This window comes from Schistocerca piceifrons, chromosome 5 (assembly GCF_021461385.2).
Source record: "Schistocerca piceifrons isolate TAMUIC-IGC-003096 chromosome 5, iqSchPice1.1, whole genome shotgun sequence".
Lineage (NCBI taxonomy): Eukaryota > Metazoa > Arthropoda > Insecta > Orthoptera > Acrididae > Schistocerca > Schistocerca piceifrons.
The window spans coordinates 201,316,235-201,343,598 of NC_060142.1; the positions used below are offsets into that span (position 1 = coordinate 201,316,235).

Genomic DNA, 27,364 nt, shown 5'->3' on the forward strand with positions numbered 1-27,364 from the left:
TGAAACACTTTGAACCAACCAGAAACTTGCAAATATGATACAGCACTGTCCCAGTGAGCTTGCAAAAACAATTATCTACACATCTACATTTATACTCCGCAAGCCACCCAACGGTGTGTGGCGGAGGGCACTTTATGTGCCACTGTCATTACCTCCCTTTCCTGTTCCAGTCGCGTATGGTTCGCGGGAAGAACAACTGTCTGAAAGCCTCCGTGCGCGCTCTAATCTCTCTAATTTTACATTCGTGATCTCCTCGGGAGGTATAAGTAGGGGGAAGCAATATATTCGATACCTCATCCAGAAACGCACCCTCTCGAAACCTGGCGAGCAAGCTACACCACGGTGCAGAGCGCCTCTCTTGCAGAGTCTGCCACTTGAGTTTGTTAAATATCTCCGTAACACTATCACGGTTACCAAATAACCCTGTGACGAAACGCGCCGCTCTTCTTTGGATCTTCTCTATCTCCTCCGTCAACCCGATCTGGTACGGATCCCACACTGATGAGCAATACTCAAGTATAGATCGAACGAGTGTTTTGTAAGCCACCTCCTTTGTTGATGGACTACATTTTCTAAGGACTCTCCCAATGAATCTCAACCTGGTACCCGCCTTACCAACAATTAATTTTATATGATCATTCCACTTCAAATCATTCCGCACGCACACTCCCAGATATTTTACAGAAGTAACTGCTACCAGTGTTTGTTCCGCTATCATATAATCATACAATAAAGGATCCTTCTTTCTATGTATTCGCAATACATTACATTTGTCTATGTTAAGGGTCAGTTGCCACTCCCTGCACCAAGTGCCTATCCGCTGCAGATCTTCCAGCATTTCGCTACAATTTTCTAATGCTGCAACTTCTCTGTATACTACAGCATCATCCGCGAAAAGCCGCATGGAACTTCCGACACTATCTACTAGGTCATTTATATATATTGTGAAAAGCAATGGTCCCATAACACTCCCCTGTGGCACGCCAGAGGTTACTTTAACGTCTGTAGACATCTCTCCATTGATAACAACATGCTGTGTTCTGTTTGCTAAAAACTCTTCCATAGGCTGGTTCTTCACAAGAGATCTGTTCAATTTCAAACAAAACTTCATTGCTTAAGGTTGTTCTAGTGATTATTCCATTGTGTTTTGTGACACAGGCATTAAACAGGAACACGCAGAGACTGAGATCCTATAGCCCCACCCCACATAATCTAAACAGTCACAATGATCTGCGTCCCCCTTTTTTTTTTAAATTGATGTTTGCTTCATTTTCCGGACACAATTCGTAAGCTTGAGGTAGAAGTGTACTTTAATCTAATAGCCAATTCTAATATTTTCTTAATATGAAACATACAACATTTTTAGTTAAGCTTCAAATCTAATGTGACAGATCTAATAAATGATGTGGCAAATAGTGACCAAGAATATGACAACTGCACTGTGATAAACTCAATTTACTTGAAACAGAAAAAAAGCATATTTGAAATAGACATGCAATATACAGTACAAAACTAAACGGGGAGAAAAACTGAACATGGGAAACAAATTAATTTTTGCTGATAAGAAGTAAAAGCAAATAACCATTATGAATGAATTTCACACTGAACAGAAGAGGGCAGAATGAGAACAATGTGAAGGTTCTACTTGATAGAGGGTGTTTTGATGCTACTAAAGTTTGTGTCATGTAAGAAGGCGGCCCAATTTTCAGCCGTTCTGCGCAACCCCCTCCACTACCCACCATCAGCTAATAATATTAATTCTTCTTCTGGGCAGCTAGCAGCGAGTTACAGCTGGACAGTGAGAATCTCATTCCTACATGCAGCACTGTTACCATACTTCACGACAATCGAATTAGTCATTCAACTGTCAGCCTCCCCCTCCTGTAGCAGTATAACTGTGAATGTGTATCTGTAAATGTTTAAGCGAGATTCGAAAAAAAAATTAGGTGATGGGCAATAAATCTGAAATGCTTCACAAGCAGGCGTGGGGGATTATTTGCCACATTTATAACTTTTTCAAATGTGAACTTTAAAGCAGGTCTCCTACTGTTGACATCTGAGGATACAAGGACATCTGAGTACACAAGAACGGACTACAGAAACAGGTGGTGTCGGCAAAAGAACTGTAAAGAGAACTGTAAACGAATGTGTCAGAGCTGTAGGAACCATAGAAAAGTTAAGTTTCGAAATTGCAAGGAACCTGTAACACAAGTGGATGGTTTTAACAACCATGATTTCAAGTGCTCCATATTAATGATGAATGCCCAAAATCACAAAAACGTGTAACAGTTATGCAGGAGAAAACTGGCTTCAACGGTAAGTGCTTTGCCAATGTAAAGAATTTTAAAAGATGTTGGTTAAATATGTTAAGACGACAGTTTTTAATTCAAAGAAGTGACACAGTTGCAGCACAAACTGCATCCCATATAAAGATTTATGATACAAGAGAAAGGTGTAGTTCAACAGTGTGTTATCTTGATGAAACAAAGGAAATTAGAATCATTCCAGGAAGACCTGCTGGAAAATGAGTGACTGTACCAGTGGTTTAAAAGTTTTCACACGAATAGGCTCTCGGATAATTATTCTGCATGCTGACTCCTCTTGTTTTGTTTCTGAGAACAAACTTGTATTTACGTGTAAGAAAACAGCAGTGACTACCATTCGTAAATGAATGCTGTCAGTTTTGTGACGTGATTCACAATTCTTGTCACACCTTGCATCGAAGTCCGTCATTGCCAGTTATAATTCAACTGTTACAGAGAACACACCAGAAAAATGGATACTCTTCCTTGGCTTAAAAATAAAAATATCAAGCACAGTATAAACCGACTCGTGCCGATCTCCAGTACCTCATTAATTAATGCAAGTCACACGACAGGAAAGTACAAACTCGACTTCCTTGCACGTGAATGGAGTCGCACAGTTTTGCATTTACCCATGTGTCACTGTCAGTGTGGCCCCATGGAATTAATTTGGGCAAAGTGTTAAGGCTACGTGGTTAAAAAAAATTAATAATAATAATTTCAAGATAGCATACATGAGTCACATGTGCACGAGACAACAGACAACGTCCCACATGTAGCGTTAGCACAGTCTGTGAGGCATGGTTAAAAAGCTTCAGAAAGAAGAATTTGATTGGAAAGTGATGATGGATATAAGCCCTGAACCTATCATTGTAAATTTACAGTCAGACTGTTCGGAAACAGATTCAAATAGAAGTGACAATGGTATTATGATGTAGACTTTGGAACAAAGTAATAATATTTCTTAGTTTTAAAGACTCATCGTTTGAAAACTGTGTTTGTCAAGATATCAGTTGCATACATGATAATGAGAACTTCCTAGCCTTTTTGATAAGAACTTTGTATCCTTTGAATTAAACAGACTATAATGTTCAACATATTGTCCAAGGAGAATGTTGATGTTCTAATAACAAGCGAGAATGCAGCTGGATAATTTGTCAGAAGACCAATATTTCCACATGTAAACCCCTGTTATTTTCAAGGCACAAACTGGATAAGGCCCTAAAATAACAGTAACTATTACTTGTAGAGATATCAGTGGTTTTCGATGTTATCCATCAGCATTCTCTGGAGTTACCTGCGAATGATGGTTAATTGTTTGCTTGTTCAATGGATTATAAATGCGGTCTGTCACTATAATTTCGAACGAGTTAGTTTACACTCATAATGCCTGTCAACAGTGAAAAATATGACAACTTACTGACTATTTCTACGATAATCCTTTACACTAGTATTTTCTACCATTAACTATAGTCAAACACACACACACACACACACACACACACACCTTGAATATTTTTAAAAATTCTATTGAGTAGAAGCAGTTCTCAAGCAAATATAATGATTTCGGTTTGTTTAAGTTATGAATTATGTATTAAATTTTTACTTATAATACAGTTCAAATTGCAATAAATGATGATTATTGCAAGCACTTTCAATGATCTTGTCATTAGACAATCATCATTTTGAGAAAAATTGTACTTCACGTTTTCACAAAGCTGTGTCAGTTGTTCTCGCCTCCCGACGCCACGCAGAGTACATCTATGATGCAGTGGAAGCAAACGTCCACAGGAAATGAATTAATGTTTCTCTCATGACAATTGATCAAACTTGGTTTTAATATTTACTATTCCTCTCATAGGAATATTTACTAATTCCTCTTTGAATGTATAATACGATGTACCTTAGGCAAATGAGCCTGACTGTTGTCCGCAGCAATCCAATTCGGCAACATAGGCATAGTTTGCCCACTCTCTGCTGCTGCGCACGCGTAGTTTTCAACTCTCCACACTTTCTTACCGCTTTTGCCTCTACGAGCAGAAGCGCCATCCTATGTGACACGGGCTATATCTGGAACTGATCAGTAACTTCATGTGTATATGTGAGGTTTTTTCACTAGCAATAATGCGGCCTTGGAAAATGGCCATTATACTTTGAAACCGTGCAGTGAAGGCAATCTTTGAGAGAGCCAGTACATGGCATCAACTTTCACCTTCCAGCAGAGGAAAAGCTGGCCAGGAAGGAGATGAGACTCTTCATAGTATTTCAACTTGCACACTTTTCACATTTGTATGGAAAATTTTAGTAATTCAATTCTTGAACTCTTATCCACATGCAAAACAACTCCCCTAAAAAAATTTGTTGGGGATCATATGCCACAAGAATTGCATGGTGGTGTGTCCTGCCACTGTTTGTCAAGTGTATTACACATCTATATCCCATCCCGATCACTGCATCCAGACTGAGTGACGAAATGGAGGAATGAGGCAGCCATGCACATGGCTTCACAGGTATATTCAGCCATTCATTCTTCCGCACTGTCAGGCTATTTTCAACACGAGAAAACTCAACTGTATATCAGAGCACTGCAGGCACACGCCTCGTGCAAAAGTGGTCTGCACATGGCTCTCTCTCTCTCTCTCTCTCTCCCTCTCTCTCTCTCTCTCTCTCTCTCTCTCTCTCTCTCTCTCTCTCTCTCTCTGTGTGTGTGTGTGTGTGTGTGTGTGTGTGTGTGTGTGTGTGTGTGTGTGTGTGTGTGAGAGAGAGAGAGAGAGAGAGAGAGAGAGAGAGAGAGAGAGAGAGAGAGAGAGAGAGAGTGCAAATACATTTTGCACAGGGTGACGGATGTTGTCAAAGAGCATTGATGCTCCTTCGCCAAATGGCATATCTGAGTGAGCGCTTGTCTAAAGCCACGTGTACACCTTGTGCTTGCTGTACTCACTCACATACAGTCTGCAAATCTGCAGTGTGCACATGCATAACACAGTTCCCATGCGCATAATTTATTTGAATGACAAACAGAGACTACAAGTATATTTATTTGGATAAAAATGTTTATTCATCATCAGTAAATAAAAAGTATTATGAATAAGATTTACTGCTCCAATTCTTTATCACTTATTACACAAATGTACTTTTTATTGATTTTAAAATCATTTTTAGAACAACTCTTATTTCCAAACATCTCATCAGAAAGTTTATTTGGTTTTCAAAGTTTTGTCACTGTAACACACTAAAGAAAATACATTCAACAGATGCAAACAGGATATTGGGTGGTGATATTTTTTGAAATCATCTTTATTCCAGGTTAAAGATATAGTATTCTTCAGAAAAATTGAGAAATTATCAATTCCACCGTAGTTTTTGGCAATAACTTCATTGTAATTCCACATCAGCTTCATATCTCCATCACATTTGAAATAAATTTTCTTTTTACTTCATAACGTCATTTTTGAGATTTGTGACCCAATTTCTTCGGCATTTCTTTGGGTTATTGTGTGTTAGCAGTTTGTTGTAAGCCTCCCCTGGGCTTGAACAGTAAGTGAACTATTTGGTTTTGAATAGTGGGTAAGACACTGCTGCAGTAACTGTAGTTGGCGTACAAAAAACTTCCAATCATCTCTCGACACATATTCAATAAAAAAGATGGCACTGTGCTGCAATACGATGAATTCTTTTATGTACATAAACACACCGTCTCTTCCAAGATTTTTCAATCTCGAAGCTTTATGTAAGTGCACAGATGCGTGTTGGATTGGGAGAAGGTATTGCAAATTACGAGTTTCTGTTAGCTGTATTCTCATCTTTGGCTAGTTACGTAGAGTACTTCCAAATTAGCAGGGATGAGGGGGCAGGAGAGTTGCAGGGAAATGCAGACTCAGTTGAATTGAGTCAGATCTGTAGTGTAATTGTTAAGGTAGTCCAACTACGAAGCATTTTTTATGTTACATTTATTACATGGTAAAGCAAGTAAAGCTGCACTCAATTGGCCCTGAACATTTGCAGTGCTTTATTAGTCATGCAGAGATTTGCATTATGTGAAATACAGGCATTTGAAATGCAAATTCAATATGTAAAATACCTATATTTATTTTGCATTTGAAATCCATTTTTTTCCCTCCAAAAAGCATTTTATATATTTTTTTTAAATCCTTAAAATCACATACTATGTATTTGGAAAATGAAAAATGATTCTCTTTATTTTTTTTATTACATATTTGTCGTTTTCATTCATCAAATGAGCCATTTGTTTAAACAAAAATCTTTCCACAACGGATACAGATGGGGCTATAAGATGTACCTGTCAAACGAATATAACCATGACACTGATGATGGTGATGGGGTCCCATACTCTGAGGAGCATAGGGGACAATGCGGGAGACCCGCACCGCCGACTAGGTAAGATCCTAGTGGAGGTGGTTTGCCATTGCCTTCTTCCAACCGTAATGGGGATGAGTGATGAGGATGAGGATGATGATGATGATGATGATGATGATGATGACAACAACACCCAGTCATCTCGAGGCAGGGAAATCCCTGACCCCACTGGGAATCGAACCCGGGATCCCGTGTGCGGGAAGCGAGAACACTACCGCAAGACCACGAGCTGCGGACAATCATGACAATAATTACTAAAAATATTTTTAATTTTTAATAACCACGACACTAATTATTAAAAAAGGCAGTAAGACTTGGGTAATTATTTTAACTAGGAGGAGGAGGATCAAGGTGGGGCTCGAACCCCAACCTTTAGCTCTGCAGTCTGGAAGTCAAAGCAATGAGCCACCAAGACACATTTCTGTACGAACAATTAATAACTTATTTACAAACAGATATTGCACTGAGCCATGGGAACAAACACTCACAAGGGCCTACAGTGCAGCTGGACTAAAGTATTTTGTTAATAGTAAACAAAGCTGACAATTACAGTTAGTTGTCGTGCTCCTCCACACAGGTCTTTTTCATTTGTTCCATTTAAAGCATTTCTCAACGTCAATGTGATTTTAGCTGCAGACCAAATGTGAGCATTATCTCATCAGCTATTCATTTGGGCAAATTTACAGTTCCACACTACATCAATGACCTTCAATTACATTCAATATTTGATTAGCAATTTAATTTTTGTTATACGTTATCATACTCAGTCAAAGTGGTAACATTTGGTGACTGAGGCACACCAGCATACACATATTCTCTGTAGAAAACATGGAAATTCAACAGCTAAAAAGAAATTATAATTCTAAGTGTATTCCAATGCTTGTCAGGCCCATTAGATGAAGCTGTAGTGTCCAAACTTCCTTAGCTGCACGGCAGGGCCACATGCCTGTTGCCAGTTAGCGAGTAAATGCACGCTTGATGGCGAGTGAGGAAACAGCCAGCTGCGTGATTTCACATTGCATGCAAAGTGAGTGCTGGAGACCGAACACCACTCACGCAGGTTTGCAACGTGGATGCAGGGCTCAACTGTATATAACCATGCACTGCATAACAGCTCCCTAATTTGGGCTATTTGCTATCCATTAATTTTTATTTTTACATACTCAGATTTCTTAGATAAAGAGCATCTTTATTCCAATGTTGTTGGACTTCCCAAGTACTTGAGGACTCAGCACACATCAGGATCATCAAAGCACCGTAACATCTCGTCTAGTCTAGTGCTTTTGGAACGTCCTACAACTTTGCACCAAGGACAAAAATTCTTCTAAAAATTTATCAAAGAGCTCATCTGTAAGAACAAGTCTGCCCCCTCCAATAAAATACTATTAGGCTTCCAGCTGTGTTAAAGACCACATTTTACTGAATGGTACCACTGCGAGACTGTGTTTTTAAGACATGTTCACTGGCTGCACTAATAAAGAAGCTGCTCATCAGGCTTGAAGTCCACTGCACCCACAATCATTAAATAGTAAAGTTAATCTTCAATTTCACTCCAATAATCTAAATGAAAGTGAAAAATTCTTTTACTGTCATCATGGGCACAATCTTACTACTTGCTTGTGCCTTCTATTGTTTAAGTTCAGGGCTGGCAAACAGTGGCTTGTGAGCCATTCCCTCCTTTGAGCAGTTTCCCCCACACACTCTACCCCTACGTTGCAGCCACAGCCACACCTGTCAACTGCAGGGTAACTGACTGTCGTCGTGGATCGTGAGGCCTACCTACTGCCTATATGTAAACGCCTCAAGAAAAAGTATTAAATCTTTGACTTTATTTCATCATGTGTGTCAAACATTTACTTACATTAATGAGATATTAAAATATATACATTAAATTTATATAATTTTGTCTTTACAATTTCTGCAACATTGACCTAACTGTGTTCTGAAGCTGGTGACCCAACAACTCATTGCTCACAGCATTATGCTGGGATTTAATGTACTTTCACAAATATATGTTGATCCCAAAAACAATTTTATTTTATAAGTGAACTCGGCAAGTTTTTTGTACTGATCATGAGACTAAACTTCAAAAACTGCAGAAACTCTCTCCATTCTGGACAGCTAAACAGATCTTCTGTAAATTGCACACTTTTTCTTGAAGATGGCTTCCAAGACTAATTTTCCATTGTGTTCTAAAAGGCATTGTAAAGATTTAAAATCTTTAAAGTGACAGTGAAACTCTTAGAGAATTCATCAACAATTAAAGTAAATCTTGAAAATTTTACTTTCTTGTATTCTTGTTTCAGTTCATACCAACTTGGGAAATAACAAATCTTTTACCTGTTTGTTTAGTTTAGACCATAATTCATTAATATTTGGACACACATCAGAAAGTGTGTGTTCCTATTCTTGCAAACACAAATTCAAATTATTTAAGAGATTTGTAAAATCTGTTAGAAATGCTATCTTCAAATTCTGTAGTTTCCGGTTTTGCTTCTTTATTCAAAAACTTGTTAAGTTCTTTTCTAAGTGAAATAAGAAGAGCTAAAAATTTTTCTGCACTCAGTCAATTAATTTTGGAATTAGGAAGTTGATCTTCATATTCCATTTCAACTTTAAAAAATCTGTTTAACTTGTTTGATGAGATAGCAATAGATTTCCTCCGCATATTATGTTCAAAATTTGTGTTACATTTTTCAACAGTATTCTGGAACTTTACCCATGCAGTGCTTCCTGACAAGTGAATTCCTCTAGGCCTGCACCATTATTACATGTATACGTATATGTATGTATGTATGTATGTATGTATTTATGTATAGTAGGCTATATACACAGAATACATACAATTCAATGAGAAGTTAGACAATTTATTCTATTTTTTCTTAACTGATCAATGAAGCCATTTTCGCAACCAACCATAGCTAGTGCACTACCAATACAAACTACAGTGCATTTTTGAAAGAACACCAATTTTCTCATCACATTTTTAATGGTATCAAAAATATCAAACACGCTGTTGCAAACAATGGAAGTAAAGTGAGTAAATCTTCCAGTAGCAAAGACAAACAAGCAAACAGTAGGCTGTGATGGGCCCATGACTGCACCGCATGTGTTGACTTGGTGGGGAGAGCACCGCTGGAAGTGAATGGCTCACTAACAAGCCACGCTTTGCCAGGCATGGCATAGTTCAATATATTTTCTGAACTATAAATCAAATGATCAGCTCAGTTGATTGTTCATAAAGTAAGAGCCATCTAACCCAATCTGATTATTATGAAAGATGTTAACGCAAGATGCAACTAGGCATAAATAACACTTTTAAAATGGTACAGTCAATGTTTTCCATTAAAAATTCGCCCTTCTTACATTTTTTCAGGTCATCTGTAACTGATGTACTGTGGTCATTAAGACTCCATGAATAACAATAAATCACAAAATTTGTAACAAACGAGGAACATTTAAATGAACACCCTGCAGCTTTGATTGCAATATTTGTAATATCACAACTTGGACGGACAAAATATTATCCTTGGGATAAGGCTTCTCTTGTGCAATCTTTTCTGAGATTGTGACTCCAACTCTGCACAGGAAGGAATGTTGCACCAATCTTTCTCCATTAGTTTTTCGCAACTGCACCTATGCATTCTGTCTCTGATTTTACATAAAATGTTGTATTGTCTTGCGTTGTAATATCTGTCTGTGTGAGATGCATTTTACAATGCACAGTACATTAAAGTAATGGCTAAACACTACCCGCATGCCCAGCTACATGGAACTGACGACCACAGCACTAAAATTATGTGTTGGTTCAATATTCACCTTCCTAATCTATATATCCAAGTCTTTTTACGATAACAAGAACACATTCTGGAGAAACTGTGCTTTCACTCAATGCCCAATCATCACTTAAAGAGATATCACAGTTTTTGCTGAGACTTACATCTTTCTCAACCTTGGTGACCTCTGAAATGTTTCCTGGGTATCTCGAGGACAGTTGTGCTGAGTAATACTATATATTATCTGGAAGGTGGGCTCTCTCTGTCCCCCCCCCCCGGTTCAATCCCGCGTCCGGCCATCCTGATTTAGGTTTTCCACGATTTCCCTAAATCACTCCAGGCAAATGCCGGGAAGGTTCCTCTGAAAGGGCACGGCCGACTTCCTTCCCAATCCTTCCCTAATCCGATGAGACCGATGACCACGCTGTCTGGTCTCCTTCCCCAAACCAACCAACCAACCAACCAACCAACCAACCAACCAACCAACCCCCCCCCCCCCCACCTGAATCAGCATCCAGCAATAAGATGCCTTGTATCACTGACCTCTTCTCCTTTTTGGCGTGGTGCTGAGTGCTGAAAACTCTACAATGGACTACTACTCTACACACCACTAAATGAGACAATTTTCTTTTGTAAGCCAAACCATATTACATCACCTTCTCACACTCAGGAAACGAACTTCAAACAATTTTCTGTCTGCTTGAGAAGTATATCTTAAATACATTAACAATGATCAGGGTCCCAATTCATCACAGACCCTAACTTAAGCTTCTTTTGTTCCATGACTCTTTTATGCATTGCCAAGGTTGTCTTCTTCCATGAATGCCAGTGCAACTCTGAGGTGGGGATCCTCTGCATGAAGAAAACATTAACAATAAGAAGTGTGGCGGAATGCGAGTTGCTGCCAGCATCACCCCATCCAGTAGCGACGCTGTCTCCATTGCTATTCAATCAGCACACACATACCGAGAAACCCCACACACAACATGTGTGCCCCACTTTTCAAACTACACAAAATAAATTTTCTTGTACAGTCGACAATCACTGTTTGTCGGTTCTAAATACACTGTGCAACACATCACTTTAACAAAGTAATGTGTTACGTTATATATGATCCACCTCAGAGGAATGTTGTTGTCTCTGTTATAAAATCTACACAACTACAAAAAATTATATGGAAAAATCTTGTTAGAAAATTCTTAGCACTATGAGTTAAGTTATTTAGACTTCTTTTTCAGTTTATATAACATACTACCACAATTATGAGAATGTATAACCTTTCCTTGCTATTCTAAAATTTAATCCAACCATGATGGTTTTCAAAAACAAACCAAAAATCATTGATAACCCTTGTACCAAATTTCTTTACAAATACGCTAAACGCTGCTTGACCACAAAGAAATATAAAACTTGAGACATGTATGAAGGTGCATTCCTCTTAGTTTGCCCACAATTAGCACCACTCATCATGTATTTTGGTACAAACACTTACGCTGTATGCCAGCTTCACTCTGTTTCTCACCTGAGGAGTGACAGACTTCTAAACAGCAGCAACCAAATGCTGCCGTATTTACTAGATTCTTCTTCTGGCATTATTACTAGTACACACAAAGCTCAGACACATTCCTTCATACCATTCATGTAGTGTCCGCACTTACAAGTAAACTTCTAAAATCAGTAAAATGCATTTATCATTCGCAACTTGGGAATCGGTCAACTGAGTTGTAGGCGCTGGCCATACATGACTTCCTACATTCTTATCTAATCTCCTGACAGAGATAGTGTCTCAATATACATTCTTTATACTCTCCTTTTAGTATGGGTCATCCTTTCTTTTGGTTCAATCGTACACTCATACTTTCCCCTAATTTATAAATGGGTACACTGTCCTGCCTAATATTCTCTCCTCCCTACTACCTTAAACTCTTTTTTCGACTTATTCAAGTTGCTTAAATTACGTTTCAGATGCTTTAACCCATGCTTCCAGTAAATTCTCTTGCACTCCTCTTTGATCACATTCATTCTATCCACTATTCCTGTTTACTAATTCTATGCACCATCTGTTACAGGTATTAGTACTTTAATCTAACATATTTAATCATTTGAATGTTAGCACATCACCTAATGTAAGTCTGAGGACCTATCAATCCTTCCCGCCATCAAATCTTACATGACTAACATCTAGTGATCTTCATAGCAATTAGTAATCTATTAGAGGTTGTCAAATTCTACATGAGCCACTATCTGTACTGAACTTAACCCTTTCACTGCTGTGGGCATTCCCCAGGTGCTGTGGATCTGCATACACATGCCGTTTGAATTTCTTAAAATGCTATGGATGTCAGTATGTGCCCTGAGCCACCAACTTCTAACTGGTGCGGAAGACTTATTTCCAGATGTTGGTGAATAAAAAATTTTTGAGTATTTACTAGCCTCACGGTGTGCTATCACTTGCAAAAAACCTCGTTTCAATATCATAAATCGTTTGTGTGATATGACAATTGTTATGACCACGATTCACGGTGCGCTTGGATGTGAATGGGCAGGTCACGTGCACCTGTCTGTCGGATATAAGTTCCAATAACTCAAGTAGGGAATGAGATATCATTCTGCTGTCAATTTTAAATAAAATTTCTATATCTCATCTACATTTCATTCACTGCAATGAGCTAAAAAACAACCATACACAAAGTTTACAAAATGCATTTTTACCTCTGCAAAATCTTTAAACATTTGTGCCAATATTTTACTTCTTTTGGTGCAGCAAATAAGCATGATGGATAATGAAAAGAAATTCAATTCTTTATTGAGTGAAGATTATCAGACTGTAAGATGTGCAAAAATCAAATTTTTTAACTAATAGTTTTCGAAAAATCAGATGGTAAGTTTTTCATATCAGCCGGACGCCATCTCTTCAGCACAGGCATCAGTATTTGGTGAACAGTACAGCCATAAAAAAATCCGCCCTGATCACAGATGCTGAGAGAACATCTGTAGCAGCGAAAGCGTTAAAGACACTTGCAACATCTGTAGAGTATGAGAAAATATCTCAGAATGTGATGGACAGTGGTTCGCCTACCCTAGTACTTCATTTTTATGTGACGTACTTCTTTATGGTGTCAACACTGCAGAAGGCTTTTCCTTTCCAGTCAGTGGGTCTACAAGGAATACTGCTTTTGGGTGTTGTATTCCCACTACTTTATAAAAGTCGTCTTATTTTGTCATTTAAGATTTGAGCTTGAGTGAGAGGCTCTTAACACTAAGTCATTTGATTCAAAATCTGGCTCTACTGTTTTTTGATTATATTGGATTCCTCTTTCCATTACAGACAAAATAAATGAAAAAACATGGCTGTAGCACCTGAGATAAATATATAAATAAATATCAGTGCAAAGACAATACTTGTGTACTCTTATTAACTAAATAAAAGTTCATGTAATACTACACAAGGCCACATGGGAGGGACACTGCACCACTAGTACTTCTAAAGCTCTCTAGGTGAAATACTGTAACCACCTCAAGGCCCCTGAGTGTAAATAAATCTTAAGTCTTCTCCACCTAAATTAAATTCTTCCAGTAGTTGCAGTTCTTTAAATTTCAATTTACTTAACTCCTCTTTGGTTTTATTAAGTTCCTCCCAAAGCTTTTGTACTTACCCTTCCGTTTTTCCTAAACTGTGAACCGTGGTGTACTGATCAATGAATCTATTGTTCCTTGTATCTTTTGAGTAATTAATTAATTTACCCACTCCTAAACAGCTGTGAAAGTTGAGCCTGATGAAGCTGTTATATCCGAATCATTACCCACCCTGCTCTGATACATTTAACCATAGCTGCCTGTCTAAGATTTGTTCATTTGTTTCTGTAAACTTTTATTCAATTAATTTTAATGGTTTCATTTGTTTTCTATTCTGACCTACCTCCTTAGACTATTATAAAACCCAATTTCTTACAAGATCACACTGTCAGTTTAACTCAATATGCAACTCCTCTTGTAAACCGGATAAAATTATTTGCAAGTTGATTATTTTTTATTTATCTCTTGTTTCACCTAATGAGATTCCCAGATGTGCTGTCCAAGGCTAGCATTTGCGGTATCTATCTCTGTGACAAAGTTGCCACAGCAGTGGACGACACTGGTGTTTCACGCACTGCCGACATAACTGCAGCTAGCCAGCAAGTGATGATGTGGAACCGATGACTCTCAAACAGCCAATAGTTACCAGAATCATCGACCCTCTGGGTCATGGGCTCGCATTTAATTCTGCATCATTATTATTACCAAGTTATTTAATACTCATTTCTCAGATGCAGTATTACTAATGACTACTGCACCAAGTAATCTTCGCTGTTGACCTCATTGCCAAAAGCAACATCTTTGTGCACTGAAACTTATTAGGAAAAAAATTACTAACTAGTAGTGATCTGCTGCACAGAGAAAATATTAACAGCAACTGTGGCAAGCCACCACCAGTGTAGCCCCGCCCAGTAGCAATGCCCCCCATGTTCAACACACATGTCCCACTTTCCCACCTACATTAAACACATTTTCTGCTGCAGTCCTGGTCCTAAATATACTGTGCAACACATAACTTAAATAAAATGTTATGTTACGCTATGCCTCTTATGTTTTCACAAAGTAACACTATGTGGCACTATTGGTGAGTAACAATTCTACTGCTTTAAAGTTTTTATTTGTTGTTATCAAAACAAGTGCCACTGCAAAATTGACAATGCAGATTGTTTACAATGAGCATTTGAAAAAAGAGTAGAGAAAAATCAAACATCATCTTTAGAAAAGACTTAAAAATTAGTTTGCACAATTCCACCAAGCACCGCATGTTACTTTCCGAAGCATTGAAATCGAAATTGCGATGCGTATTTGTAAGCCAGTCATAGTTCATGTCACGTGATCTAGCCAGCCGATGACAGCGTATATTCAGAGCTTCGGATACGTGATGTAGTCAGCCAATAGCAACATCACTGTTAAGTAATGCGAACACACGAACAGGAAAAGTTAATGGTTTAAATTAATATATATAATGTTGCTACAAGAAAAACAAAGCTTCACATATAATATTGATCTCTAAGGCCAATACGCTGCAAGAGAAGCTAAGCTTTCACATATAATGTTGGGCTTTTATGCACGTATTACATTTTAAGATATATCACACAAATGTATCAGTAAATTTTTTAATAACGACATAAAAGTGTGATCTTCTGGGCTATAAATTCTTCTAAGTAGCTCGTCATCAAAGAGCTGATTTTTAAATGAGTCCCAGATTCCCAGTGAAGTAGGCATCGACATTATATTAAGCTTTTCAACGTTGTTTAAGGATGTAAATTTCCTTGGGTACCAGTACTTTGTTACCTCATGTGGTATACACAACTTCTAACAAACACCGAACAACGCGCTCCAGTACACGGCCGCCAAATACATCGCTGGCCGCACTTCTCTGGGCTGCCCGCTGCTTCCATCGCTGGCCGTCTCCACATGAACGCTCCCTTACGTGGCCGAGAAATACATCGCTGGCCGCACTTCTCCAGGCGGCTTGCGGCTACCATCGCTGGCCGCCTTCGCGCGCGCGCATTTGTCAGTACACAGCAATTGGCTACGCCAGGAAACATTGCAATTGGTTTTCCCTGGAAAACAGCGACCCCAGCCGACGGCTCCATTAACTAGCAAGCCTTATATAAACCCGGCCGCCGCCGCAAACGACAGTTCTCATTGAGAAGTGCAGTACGCCGTGTTCCAGCTGCTTGTGGATGACTCGCCGCACCACTCGAGGTTACCTGGTTGCTCGGCGGAAAATCTTGAGACTTCACTTGGAGAGACTGGACTTCACTGGACTTGGGAATAATTACGGGACGTGCACCCCACCATGCACATTCGGACATTGGTATAACCAAACTTTAATTCTGCATTACTTCTGAATGTGAGCCTGGGTAGACGCTTGGCTAACATAACTTTTAAAAAGTGATTTGTGATTTAATAAACCAGACTGAAGAGGTTATTGTGTTATTCCTGGTTATAACACCTCATGTCTGGTTCTTTGTTATGGCATAATGCCATACGTTCTAGGAGATGAAAACGTACACTTGAAATGTTCCGAACAATTGAAACTAGCCAATAGTTTGAAATTAAACCCTTTGTTACAAATATATTGACTGCCTCAGCGGAACAGATTAATAAAAGAAAATTTCTTCAGCAAACCGATAAAAATAACTTCATTGTTCTGCATGGCAATTAATGATTGACTGTCAGAAAGGTGGAAATAAAATAAAATCTGAAACTAATAACGTATTTTAGCCATCCGTAATTATGTGAATGTATTTTAATTCACATGACAGCTCCTGGCCAAAGAAATCAATTTTGTTTTCATTTGACGTGAGTGCAGTAGACAAAGAGGAAACAGCAAAATCACTGAATGTAACCACGGGTCACGTGGAGACTACCCGCTTCCCCATTATAACACAGACTGCTCTGCGCATCAGACCCGTATCTACGATATTTCCGAACCGGGGCAATAGAAGATAGTGGCGTCCCTCGAGCGTTTGAGACAGGACGCCAAAAATTTAAAAAAATCGAATTTTGAAAAATACGTTCATTTTGTAGCGCACATCTTTCTGAAGACTCCGATACATAAAACATACGTGTCCGAGGAATTGTAAGACATGTTATCTGACCTTAAGTGTGCCAAAGTGCAGCACCACACCTCTTCACACAGCATTCTTCTATCGCATGTCACTGTATTTCGGTCTGTGGAATTGAAACGTGTATATTTTGTACTGGATTCCATCAAACTATATTCAAGACAGCGGAAATTAAAATGTCCTATGGTGCCTCTCCTGCTTCCAGTCTGCCGGTTTGACATCCTGCCCCTCTTTTTTTTTTCTTTTCTTTTTTTAAAAAAGAAAAAAAAACTTCAGAAAATATGCACACTTTATTCCCTATTAGCTAACAACTTGCTGCTTTGTGTGACATAAAATTAAGTATAGGATACATAAAGCGAGTAAAGAGAAGAGACAAACAAGACAGTCCACATTTCTTCAATCCTTAGCTCCTAGATTTTTTTTCTGCCTAATCTTGCTACAGCTTTACATGGCGTGCTTTCCTTTCTGCGAAAGGATCTGTTACCTTATCAAAGTTTGTCAAACGTTTTGCTACATGAAAAATCGAAATGTCGTTGTCTAATACTGAAAAAGCTGTAATTACAAATAGGCCCAAGACTGGTGTGGTTTCTCGACCTGATTACCTGTATTTTGTCACTGTCTGCGAGATAAAACAAAATAGGGGTTTTAATACTGCAGCAATTGTAACACACGCCCAATAAACGAGACCGTTTTGGCAGAAATGGTCGTTTTTATAACATGGCAGATTATAATTCACAAAGTACCAATATCAAATGCCTATTAGGCCTACTACAAGCAAAAAGCTTTATGTTAGGAAATAGTTTTACACTTCATTCATACCCTCCAGTTTCTCAAGCATGAGATCGAAAATTAGTAGTGCGAAATTTTTATAGAAATTTGGAATCGTCTTATTCTTCCATAATTTGTTTGATGTCCCCGTTTCTTCTCCTTCCTCGTTCTAACAAACAATGTTGTCATCACTAGTTCCGTATCTATTCCTGCCACTTAACTTCACTAACTCTGCCAGAATCACCAGTTTAGTTATCCCGCCATTATTCTCCGGTTAGGCATTGTTACGTGTTTGTACAATGCGTTTTCCATGCTACTTCCAGAATAGACCTTAAAGCGGCTGCTAGCCGGAGACTGTAGAACTGGCCCTTGCTAGTATTGCGATCTGGCCAAAAATTTTATGTCAAAATTTCATTTTCTTGGATAGATTGAGAAGATAATACGTAATCTTTCTTACCTGTTATTCCTCTTAGTCGTTTATTCGCACTCTGGTAGTCTGAATCTATGGATTTCGCTGGTAATCGTAACAACACTCATCATTCGCAAACTCTATCAACCACATAATCAGACAGTGGTTGGCTTTCTTTTGTTCGGCTATACTCTGCTCAGCTCGTATAGCCCCCTTTGTCTGCAGGAAAGTGTATTTCTAGATGCGACGAGGATTCCACTGACAGAGACATCACGTACACTATGCACGCATTCACAAATCAACTTATGATTCATTCAGAAATCAACTCGGAATGTGTTCAACAATGTTCACAAACCAACAGGGACATGTTTCAAAGTCATACGAATAATCGATAGACCAACATGCGGTGGATGCTAGGCGCTTTGTGAAACAGTTTTGTATGAATTTGCCACCCCCCCCCCCACCCCCCTTCTAGAACTGGGCCTGCTGCGCATACAAGAATCTGGCAGCTTGGGCACGCCAGTAAAATTTTTCCCGGTAGCACCTATCTGCTTTTTTTTCTGTAGCCAGAAGCAGAAGAAGGTACTACTCAACTGCGCATGCGCATGATCCCACTCGTAACTGCTAAAACAAATCTAATGTTAACAGTTGTGACGTCATGCTATCGGAGGCAATTTGTTGTTACGAAGCATTGCATAGTCTTCCTAAAGCCTTTGACACATTTTGCTGTTGGCAGATGCTTGTACGAGCACTGTGTTCTGTTGTTGTATATGGCGCATTTCCTTTGCAATTTAAGTTTTATATTAGTTTTTTTCTCTCGTTCACGTTTTATGGCTGCAGTATTATTCTGCAGTGGCAGGATACAGTAATATCCTTTGTTAGAGTATTGGTTCTTACCAGTCAAAGTAACAAAAATTTAACTGAGAACAAAAACACTGAAAAAATTCCCGGATTTCAAAAAAATTCCCGGGTTTTTCCCGGTTTTCTCCCGGATCGTAGACACCCTATCCTGGAGGGAAAATGACCTTTACACTGTCATGCACAGGCTCTTGCTGGCCCTGTCATGCCATGACCCAATAATTAGTTGTTGGTTTCTCATAACCATGTTGTTTGTTGAATTTCCTTTTAGAAGAATACCCTATTAGCCTATTTTCCAATGTTAATCCAGAAGAAACCTATAGTCGGATAGGAAGCGAAAAGCTATTTACAATTTGTACAAAAACTAGATGGCAATTGTAAGAGTTGAGGTGCACGAAAGGGAAACAATGGTTGGGAAGGAAGTGAGACAGGATTGTAGCCTGTCCCCAATGTGAGCAAGCAGTAAAGGAAACAAAAGAAAAATACAGAGTTGGAATTAAAATCCATGGAGAAGAAATAAAAACTTTGAGGTTCACTGGTGACATGGTAATTCTGTCAGAGACAGCAAAGGACCTGGAAGAGCAGCTGAACGGAATGGACAGTGTCTTGAAAGGAGGATATAAGATGAACATTAACAAAAGCAAAACAAGGATAATGGAATGTAGTTGAATTAAGTCAGGTGATGCTGAGGGAATTAGATTAGGAAATGAGACACTTAAAGTAGTAGATGATTTTTGTTATTTGGGGAGCAATATAACTGATGATGGTTGAAGTGGAGAGGATGTAAAATGTATACTGGCAATGGCAAGGAAAGCACTTCTGAAGAGAAGAAATTTGTTAACATTGAGTGTAGATTTAAGTGTCAGGAAGTCATTTCTGAAAGTATTTGTATGGAGTGTAGCCATGTATGGAAGTGAAACATGGACGATAAATAGTTTGGACAAGAATAGAATAGAAGCCTTTGAAATGTGGTGCTACAGAAGAATGCTGAAGATTAGATGGGCAGATCAGATAACTAACAAGGAGTTATTGAACAGAATTGGGGAGAAGGGAAATTTGTGGCATAACTTGACTAGAAGAAGGGATCAGTTGGTAGGAAATGTTTTGAGGCATCAAGGGGTCACCAATTTAGTATTGGAGGGCAGCGTGGAGGGTAAAAACCGCAGAAGGAGACCAAGAGATGAATACACTAAGCAGATTGAGAAGGATGTAGGTTGCAGTAGGTACTGGTAGATGAAGCAGCTTGCACAGGATATAATAGCATGGAGAGCTGCATCAAACCAGTCTTTGGACTGAAGACCACAACAACAACAACAGTTGAATGTGCAATAATATTTACTTTATTTTGTGGTTACACCTATACCACATTTTACTATTCAGTCATAAATCGCCCCCCCCCCCCTTTTTTTTTTTTTTTTACAAACTTCACAATATTTTCTCTAGGTCAGCATTCCACATGATTGCTGCTCCAACGCAGTTGTTGAATTGTCAAGCAGTTATTCAAATTTTTAAAGCTTCCTCATGACAAGTTATTGACTAAAGCACACCTTCACAATTGGCTGTTTCTGTTACAGATATTAGTACTTACCTTTGATATTTTCAGTTATAGTTTTCTACAATTACATTATTATTTTGAATTTGTTAATAACTTCCAATGTTCAAGTACTTTACCTACCTTCACTTCCTTTTTGTGGCCTAAAGTTTCTATTTTCTGCAGACAATCGTCAAAAGTGAATTTTGGAAACAGTCTGTGAGCCCAATGTTCAAGACGTTTCATCAACTGATTCAAATCTGATTTTTCAAAACCTTTACCACTGAACTGGAAATCTTTAAATGTATCTTCAAGCACTGCGATCCCACGTGGGCCCATAAGCCTAAAATAAAAATGCAATGTAGGATCCTTGAACATTTAAACTCGCAAACACTTTGCTTGAAATTATAATCTGGTACGAATTCATTGGCACAATCTTAGATGACAGACACTGCAACAAATCTATTAATTTAAGACTATTAACTAACTTTACTGATCATTTAGCATTTAATCAAGGTAAATGTAACAATTCAATCCATGAATGATCTCAAATATGGCACAAACATATTTTGGTTCTGCTCAATAACTATAACCTGATATTACATGTTAAAGAATATGCAGACCAAATTGCAGTCATACCAGAAATTGAAAGGAGAGGGAAAGAGAGAGAATACTAAAGAACAATATCTTTAAACTGTGTGCTTTTGGGTGTTCTGTTGAGTTCCCCCCCCCCCCCCCCCCCCCCAATGTTATGCACCATATTTTGACAATTCGCCCAGCCATCTTCTTCAGGTACTACGAGTTTTGTGGTTACTTGTACATGCTGCCTGTGTACTTTCACTGCCTGTGTACTGAACAGTTGTTGGCCTCATGCTGCTACTGATACTTAAGATTCCTGATATGCACTATGCCCTTAGATGCTCGTTTGTCTTTCAGCGCTTGTGCTGATATCCTGTGAAACGCAAATCCTAATCCTCTCGGTATTTTCAAGTTCTAGAGAATGTGACTGCCTGTGAGATTTTAATAAATCAAGTGCTAGCTCAAAGCATTATTTCAATTGTTTATTAGTTTTCTAATGTCTTAATTTTGACAGACTCATTAATTTTATTGAACCAGTAACGTTTTGTTTGCTCAATGATACTGGCCTCATCTTATTTTATTTCATGATTATATTAGAGGCAGGGCTTGGTGACAACTGATTTGCACAGTTGTTTCAATTTAACCAATGCCTACAGCCTGGCTCTCAATTTATTAAGATCTTGCCAGCCATCACATCAATCACAGTTGGAAATACTGAGAGAATTTGCATTTCATAGAATATCAGTGCGAGCTCTGAAAAACAAAAGAACATCGAAGGGTGTAGTAGGTGTTTGGAATCAAACGGTTCTAAATGCCACAACATATCCATTTATCCAGGAATATAACATGGTTCACAGATTCCACCAACTGGTACTCAAACTAATAGTGTGTTTTACGCTTATTGAGTGAACACAAGCTCTGGTTTGGCCACACACACCACCACTTCCATTTCGCATGAACACTGACGCACTGCCCAAGATAACTGTCTGATTCTATCAGGGAAAAACTATATCATTATATTTTTTGTTATCAGCCAATAATATCGTAAACAGTCATTTCTCTCTAATTTAGAAAAATTGCATCTTACTCTCTCTCTTCATCTACACTTTCTAACATGTCACAGTAGAATGAATACACTAACCTTACAGGATTTAATTTTGCTCATGTATTTTTAACAACTCATTTTGTCTTCATCTACACTTTGGAATACATTACAATAGAATGAACACACTAACCTTACAGGATTTAATTTTGGTTGTGGATTTTTAACAACTCGTTTCTTCCTTGGGTCAACTGGAACTCCTTCTGGTGCAGTTTGAAGCTCTGGCAGAGGATTTTCTGAAAATTAAATGCTCAGTTTATATTTCTTGTTTTATACTTCATTCATAAGATCAACTGAGATTCTTAACAAAAATTCAAAATGCAAGTTCCCTCAGTACATGTTGGGATGCAGCGAACATATTCCCATTAATAAACCGCTATCAGATAAGTCCATAATAAGTATAAACAAAGTACAAACACACTATGAGTTAGGAAACTAATGAAGAAAGAGTAGCATGAATATTTCTGTGGTGTCACCTCCAGACACCACACTTGCTAGGTGGCAGCCTTTACATCGGCCGCGGTCCGTTAGTATACATCGGACCCGCGTGTCGCCACTATTAGTGATTGCAGACCGAGCGCCGCCACACGGCAGGTCTAGAGAGACTTCCTAGCACTCGCCCCAGTTGTACAGCCGACTTTGCTAGCAATGGTTCACTGACAAATTACGCTCTCATTTGCCGAGACAATAGTTAGCATAGCCTTCAGCTACGTCATTTGCCACAACCTAGCAAGGCGCCATTATCATTTGCTATTTATCTTGTGATGCATGTACTGCCAAGAGCCATGTTCACCACTTCTGGATTAAAGTTAAGTATTCCAGCAGCTTCGTACTTTATTTGCTAGTCTCAATTACTTTACCTGTTCCAGACCTCACGCCAGCCTGCGTGAGCTTAAACGCGTGCCTTTCGGCTTCCTCATAGTGGCTTGGCTGTCTTGCCAAGTCACAACAATTTCAATTCGATGTCTATTGTATACTTCAGTGTTTATTTAATAGCAATGCAATTAATAAATCTTAACTCTCCCCTCTTCACTGCAAGACAATACAAACCGTCCCAGCTGGATATTCCTGTTGGCCAGGAGGACAAGACCACCTTGTGGTTCTGAATATTTTCACCACTGGGTACACTTGTCCAGTAGCCTGAAGGCATTATAAAAACTGAGTGTATGACAAAATCTATGTCCTTCATCAGCTCCAGTAGTTTCAGGATTACATACACCTCTACATCTTACACTGGAATGCATAGTAGTTATATCTGGAGGATACAGTCAGCCAATGTTTGAGCAACCAACAATATAAAAATTCTACTTCTGTGAATGGAAATGGACAATTGGATTTTTCTGAATTAGGAAAAATGGAATTGTTTATTTCCTTTAAATAAGCAAAATACACTGAAGAGCCAAAGAAACAGGTACACCTGCCCAATATTGTGTAGGGTCCCCACGACCACACAGAACTGCCACAACACAACGTGGCATGGACTCGACTAATGTCTGAAGTAGTGCTGGAAGGAACTGACGCCATGAATCCTGCAGGGGTGTCCATATGTCTGAAAAAGTACAAAGGGGTGGATGACGACAACAACTGGGCTTCATCAGGGGCTTCCTGACCCTTGGGCAGGCGGAGTCCTAGTAGGCTGTCTGTACTTTGCCTCCAGATCTTCTGTGGTATAGTGTGAGGTGTCTGCTTCTTCTTGTCTTTTTGTCTTCCTATTGCCCTTCTCAGGATTTATTTTCTTCTATACTGCCCGTGTTGCAGTAATCTGTGGCAGCCCATTACAGGCCATTCTTCACTGCTCCCGGTGTGGACGGCATGGGGAGCACCTTGCTGCAATAGCTGCCCGATGGCCACCAGTAGTAAGGCGGTCAGCACTGACTGTGCAACTCTGCAGCATCTCGGCCAAGTGCGAGACCTTTTCGATTATTGCAGAGAGTGCGAAGACGGCTGCAGATAGCTGGTCTTCTTGCACAGCGGATGCTGTGCTTCGGCTCTGTTGCGGGCGGCAGCTGGGGGTGTCCACTCCTGCCGCCTCTTAACAAGGTGACGTCTTCTTTACGCAATTTCCCCCGGGGCGGGAGGGAGGAGTGTCGGAGCGTAAGTCTAGGTGTGCCCTCTCAAGCATGTTTTCCTGCATGAATGCATCGTTTTCTGATGCCTCCATCTGTGGAGGCAGAGGTGGCAGCATCGGCTGCCAGCGTCACCCTCGTGTTTGCCGGGCTCCTGGCCGCCTGTGCAAGGACAGCCAGGGAGCGGTCGGCAGTCTTCTTTGTTGTTTGCTCATGTTGGCGAACAACTGCGGCTTTGATTACTTAACAACCGCGGTAACTCGCCACATGTGGTCCGCCAGAGCTTGAACACTTGTCCTCGGAAGCAGACAGTTTCTGTTTGCATGGGTGCCTGTGCAATTTACGCACACCTCGGGCAAGAAGTCGTAACGAGCCATGTGGCCCATCCCCTGGCAGCAGAAGCACTGCACCAAGCCCCTCTCCTACTTGAGATTTTCAGTGGTGATCTTCATGTTAGCCACTCAATGCAGCTGGTAGAGTCGCCTGTTCTCTGGGACGTCAGTGGCAATCACCAGCAGAGAAAGCGACTCCCTGTGCGTAACGTGGGACTTGACTCACGTCACGTTGCGCATGCTGGAGTCAAGCTGCGCCAGTTCGTCTCTCAGTTCAGGTTCTGCCGGTGCCCTTCACGACGATTTTCAGTAGTCTTGCAGGGATGGCGGCGTGCGTGTACCAGTGCATATCCTGGTTTGACACCTCGCTCGTCACCTTGATGAAGTCCTCCGTATTCGCGACTTGCAATCACACGAGGATTCCTGCTGCAGCTTGCACCATGAAGTGTGCACTCGTCCACTGCTTCACGAGCTGCAGGAAGCCTTTATAGTCTTTGGCCACTTCAAAGACTATGGGCGGTGGCTGTCGCTGCGACCGTCCGGCAGTGGTGCCTAATCGAGAAGCAGTCACTTCTTCTTCTGCTGAGTGGCCAGTGGCCTTGGTCTCCATCTGCTTGGGTGCTGTTGCTTGCTCCGACTTCTCCTCGTCTGTTAGCGTGCTGTAGCAGTTAGCAGTAGCTGTGGGCGGCGCGGAAGGTGTCGTCCTGGGTCTGGCCGCCCACCAAGATGTGACGGTAGTCCATGTTGCGCCTGCTACGCTTTCATCTGGTATAGTGCGTCTTCTGTTGCCGGTAGTTGAGACAGCTAGCTGTGTCTTCTTCTTGGGCCTTGGGTGTCTTTTTGGTGCCATTTGGTGTTGCGGAGATTGGTCGTTTGCGCCACTCGCCATCTGGGCGCTGCAGCGTGCTGGCCATCATCCTTTGTGCCCTCTCGTCAGCCTGGAGTGACATGAAGGAGCATCATGCACTACAATATAATCTTCTCCAGAATCGTCATCCAAGTCGAGGTCCGATGGCGGCCGGGTCGTTCTAGATGGCAGGTCAGACAAAGACATCGGGTGATCACGCTCCTTCGAGAACGGCTGTCTGCCACACCAGCATCTCCAGTCATCGTAAATCGGGGGGGACGAATGGGGCTGTTGACCGAGCAGGCTCAGCCAAACGGCGATCCGCTACATACATCACTCTATTCTGTGCTCCTCTGAACTCTGGACGCACCCACGATATCTCTGCTTGCTGCCGGAGTGACACACCTCTTCTGAACAGCACATTGCAAGGCGTCTCAGATATGGTCAATAATGTTCTTGTCTGGAGAGCAGCGGAAGCGTTTAAACTCAGAAGAGTGTTCCTGGAGCCACTCTGTAGCAATTCTGGACTTGTGGTGTGTCGCACTGTTCTGTCGGAATAGCCCAAGTCAGTCGGAATGCACAATGGACACGAATGGATTCAGGTGATTAGACAGGATGTTTATGTACATGTCACCTGTCAGATCCATATCTAGACATATCAGGCATCCAAACCACTCCAACTGCCCATGCCCCACACCATTATAGAGCCTCCACCAGTTTGAACAGTTCCCTGCTGACATGCAGCGTCCATGGATTCATGAGGTTGTCTCCATATCCATACACATCCATCCGCATGACACAATTTTAAATTGGACTCGTCAGATGAGGTGACACATTTCCAGTCATCAACAGTCCAATGTAGGTGTCAAGGGGCCAAGGCGACGCATAAAGCTTTGTGCCATGCAATCATCAAGGGTACACCAGTAGGCCTTCCACTCCGACAGCCCATATTGATAATGTTTTATTCAATGGTTCACACACTGACACTTGTTGACAGCCCAGTACTGACACTTACAGCAATTCGCGGAAGGGTTGCACTTCTAACACATTGAATGATTCTCTTTAATCCTCGTTGGTCCGATTCTTGCAGAATGTTTTTCTGGCTGCAGTGATGTTGGAGATTTGATGTTTTACCAAATTCCTTATATTCATGATACACTTGTGAACTGGTGGTATGGAAAAATCTCCACTTAATCGCTACCTCTGAGATGCTGTGTCCCATCGCTCGTGTGCCGACTAAACACCATGTTCAAACTCACTCAAATCTTGATAATCTGCCAGTGTCGCAGCAGCAACAAATCTAACAACTGCGCCAGACACTTGTTGTATTATACAGTTGTTTCCAACCGCGCCATAAACTGCCTGTTTACATAACTCTGTATTTGAATATGCATGCTTATACCAGTTTCGCCACTTCAGTGGACATATTCCTTAATCTTTCTCTACTATGGACCCTTTATTGAAAAGTTGGATATTGTTTCCCTTGAAAAGTTCCATATTATTTCTATTTCAAGGAAAGCATTATTATGTATCATCATCATCATCATCATCATCATCTGAATACTTGCCTGAATTCCCACCTGTAGGTAGTACCTGTCAGATTAGAAAGCATGTTCACAATCTGGTATTTTACCTCATTATGTTTTGAATAAATGGCACACTTTAAGTGAGACAAACCACCAATAAATTCAAGGGTAGCAGAGGAGGCTGGTCCGATCCACTCTCCAGGAAGTATTGCTTTGAATGAGTACGACACTGAGAGA

The 27,364-nt window shown here is 40.2% G+C and overlaps 1 protein-coding gene across 1 annotated transcript in view; it reads right to left on the minus strand.

Moving 5' to 3' along the window:
* The window catches only part of LOC124798105 (protein TIPIN homolog), a 60,803-nt gene that overhangs the window by 5,543 nt on the left and 27,896 nt on the right, over positions 1 to 27,364 (minus strand). The window contains exons 3-4 of the mRNA XM_047261356.1: positions 22,490 to 22,592; positions 20,820 to 21,018 (exon numbers count right to left, since the gene is read on the minus strand). Of these exons, the coding sequence (XP_047117312.1) occupies positions 20,820 to 21,018; positions 22,490 to 22,592 (302 nt within the window). The remainder of the gene's footprint in view (positions 1 to 20,819; positions 21,019 to 22,489; positions 22,593 to 27,364) is intronic.